The 3,634-nt window shown below is 42.3% G+C and overlaps 1 protein-coding gene across 1 annotated transcript; it reads left to right on the top strand.

Annotated features, from left to right (window-relative positions):
- The first annotated feature begins 1,952 nt into the window (after positions 1–1,952).
- Positions 1,953–3,569, top strand: LOC109369424 (5'-3' exoribonuclease 1-like). Its single transcript, XM_019618940.2, has 2 exons — positions 1,953–2,346; positions 3,440–3,569. The coding sequence occupies exons 1-2, from the start codon at positions 2,144–2,146 to the stop codon at positions 3,552–3,554; spliced, it is 318 nt and encodes a 105-aa protein (XP_019474485.1). The 5' UTR covers positions 1,953–2,143; the 3' UTR covers positions 3,555–3,569.
- Positions 3,570–3,634: the final 65 nt, after the last annotated feature.

Here is a 3,634-nt window from a genome sequence, read left to right as displayed (position 1 = left end):
GCGGAGAGGGCGGGCGGCGCTTCGACGCCTCCTGAAAGTCGGGTACCCGCTCCCCCGTCCTGAGAGTCCCGGAGTCGGCGACGCGGTGCCTGCGCTCGTCCCGCTGTGCCGGCACGGCGATCGGAGCAGCCCGCCGCCTCGGCCTTTGTTGCCGGAGGGAACCCCGTTAGTGGCAGCGCCGAAAGCCGGGCGGGCAGGCAGACCCTTCTGAGAGAAACCGTCTTCGTACCCGCTGCTCTCAGGCTCTCGGTTTCCCAGTAGCTACGGCGTTAAGGTACGTACGGCTCCGGAGCGGACGCTTGGCCCTCCCCTGAAGAGCCGCAGCAGCTCCGGGCTCTGCGTTTGCTGTGGGGCGGCCGGGAATCGCACGGCGGGGCAGCGACGGCTCTTGACGTGTGGAGAGCCGTGGGGCTGCGCGCTGCGACCCTGCGGCTCGTGCCTCGGAAGAGAAACGGAAAGTGCGGCTCGGGACGGCCGCTGACACTGCGTAGCCGGTCTTTCTGAAGCCTGTGGGTGTTATTTCCTTGTGTGTGGTGTACCTGCTGCTTATGGGGAGGGGAAGTGTCTGGGCTGCTGCTTGTGACCCAGAATGTTAAAATGTATCTGCATTCTTCTTTTTCTTCCCCGGACCACTTGAATATACAACCTGACACGTGCTAGCAGCCAGATAAGGATTTTAAGTTGTTTCGAATATACTCGTGTGCTTTGTGTAAAGGGGAAGCCTGTCTTCTTCTAGTTTAGAAGCCCTGTGCTGTGGTGTGAGGTAGCAGCACGGCAGCAGAATGCAGCCCCTCTGGCTGATAACTCCTTACTCAGCTTTTCCAGGGCTTAGGAAGTTTGCTTTCAGCTATTTCCTGCTGTGGCCAAGATGCATCAAGTGGCACTTTGTGCCAGCGTACACCTGATGTCCTGTTTATTACAAATTATAAACAGAGTGTTGAATAAACTGTGCTGTCATCATCGTGTTTCTGCGTATGTAAGAATTCATCATTTCAACAGAAGCCCTGAAATATCCGAGTCTGACTTGCCTTGAGTTCTTTTTGTAGACAGTGCTACGCTGTCTGGTACTGAAGCACCAGGAAACATTATTGAAGTACTGAGACCGTCTGCTTTATCACTTAATCTAGTGAGCGTTTCTGTTCTGAAGCACTGACCTTTGGTCTGTGTTCTAGGATTTGGAAAAGAGAGTTGGTGTGCAGTTTAACATCTTTTGATTGGGTTCAGAAGAACTCTGGAGAAGTTGGGGGACAGAATCAGGAGTGGAATTAATAGCAGTGCAATTAATGCTTGGGGTTTTAATACTGAGACATTTATTTCTGCTGTCTGGAGTTCATATCAGTTCCATGAGCTTGTTAATGAATAGGTCCTTCTGTTTTTGGCAAAATAAGAACAAACTGAAATTTGTGGTGGTTATGGAAATTTTCTATCGCAACACTAAGGAAGTTGGTAAGTGCTAACAGCATTTGCTTGGTGCTTGCTGTGGTCCTTTTTGAACCTTCAAAAGCAATCTGAAAAGCAGGGTGGTGTTCTCTTTGCTTTATAAAAATAGTAGAAGAGCTGTGTTTCCTCTTAAGTGAAAGATGGTTACTGTGTGACTTTCTGTCAGTCACATACCTTACTCAGGCTCCATGCAGCCTGGATAGACTGGTTAGGCTGGCATAGTGATCCCTGGTATTCCTCTATGTGGAATGCCCAATGCTCATTTTCTAAGTGTTTTTCTTCAGTGGCCTTGACCGAGAGGGATGGAGGAAAGCTTTCTGATCTGGGATGGTTTTTTTTTTTTTCGTTTTCTTTTCTTTTGCCTAGTGTAGACCACCTATCTAAGTGACATCATTTTTGCTTCTCTACACTATTAAAGAAAAAGCTGCTCAAAATAACAATAAAAGGCAATTTTCATGTAGAATGTCTTTTTTTTTTCTTTTTTTTTTTTTAAACCATATCATAATTATGCTGCTTGGGTAATTTCTTTTTCATGTTCTGTACTGGTGTTCAGTAGATTCCAGGGGAAACTTCTGCCTCAGTTCATTTTCAGACTTTATTTTAGCCATACCTTTCTGTAGTGATTGCTTTGCTTCATCCATCACCAAATGAGTACTAACTGTGGCTTTTTTAGATTCCAGAATTTGACAACTTATACTTGGACATGAATGGCATTATACACCAGTGTTCACATCCAAATGATGATGATGTTCACTTCAGAATCTCAGAAGATAAGATTTTTGCTGACATTTTTCACTACTTAGAAGTACTGTTTCGCATTATTAAGCCAAGGAAAGTTTTCTTCATGGCAGTTGATGGTGTAGCCCCAAGAGCAAAAATGAATCAGCAACGTGGCAGACGGTTTAGGTGAGAATATTTACTCCTACTCTGTCTTTAGGATAATAATTATTTATTTAAAATACTTAAAAATATGTTATGAAAAATAAATATATTGTAAGTAGGCATGTCTTTGATAGTGGCTTTAATTTTTAGGTAACTGAAGGTAGCCGCTACTGAGATGTTAACAGTTAAAATTAGGATTCCAAATAAGTAAAGTTTGCTCGTTATTCAGATGTTTCTCTGCACATGTGGAGCTTGCTTGGAGAAGGATAGGGATTAGTTTCATAATAAATTTTCAGTGAAATAGATGCAGTACAGCTCTTGAGGATATTTCCTATGGCTTAGGAATATGTAAGATTTTTTGCTATGCGCTATGTCCCTAGATAGGCCTTTTTGGTAACTATAGCAGAATCTTCTGTAACAATCATAGAGGAGGATACGTTTGGGAACTAATTAAACTCTGCTTTCCACTGATACTTGTTAGCAAGTTAACTCAAATATGCAGCTGCAGGTGGGTTTTACAGTATTAGCAAGTTTGTATTCAATAATTTGGGAGACTTAGAAGCTGTTTGGAGACTGCTGTGAGAAAGGAGATCCGGTGGTGAGACAGGGATGGTAAGTGAAATGAAGAAAAAAAAATAAGAAGGAAAGGACAGTAGGAAAAAAAAACAACAGTATTTTGTTGTTGTCAAGTCAGGGTTGGTTTTGTTAGTTTCTCCATTAGTGGTGCTAAGTTTTGTTCACACCTCCTACCTACAGCCCTATTGTATTCCAGACTTGCTGCTTTGCTCAGCTACAAGTTAGATGCTCCTCGTTGTTTTGGAGTAGCATTTTCAAACATTCAAATCCCAATAGTTTCCATTGTCTCAGTTAATTTCTTTTTCTTATGATGAGCCACTCAATTATTTCTTGGTAGCTGAAATATTAACTGTATCTGAATAATGACAGATTATGATCATTACTGGAGAAAAAGCTGTTTTTAACAAGTCTTTCCGTTATCAGATTCAAGTTTGAGATCTGTACAGGAGTTAAATTTTTCTCAACTATGTGTTTTGCCACAAGAACATTACAGTAAGATATTTCCTTCTCTACCCCTTCTTTCCAACCCATTTTGTTTTAGATCAGCAAAAGAGGCAGAGGACAAAATAAAAAAGGCATTAGAAAAGGGAGAAATTCTTCCTACGGAAGCCAGGTTTGACTCCAACTGTATTACACCGGGTAAGATAATTTGCTAATTATTTTAAATTAAATGGTTAGATTTGTTATTTTTCTTAATCTATATTTTGGAACTGTTTTCCTATCTATAGGTGGGTTT

Source organism: Meleagris gallopavo, chromosome 11, assembly GCF_000146605.3.
Source record: "Meleagris gallopavo isolate NT-WF06-2002-E0010 breed Aviagen turkey brand Nicholas breeding stock chromosome 11, Turkey_5.1, whole genome shotgun sequence".
Lineage (NCBI taxonomy): Eukaryota > Metazoa > Chordata > Aves > Galliformes > Phasianidae > Meleagris > Meleagris gallopavo.
This window is presented reverse-complemented; position numbering and strand designations above follow the sequence as displayed.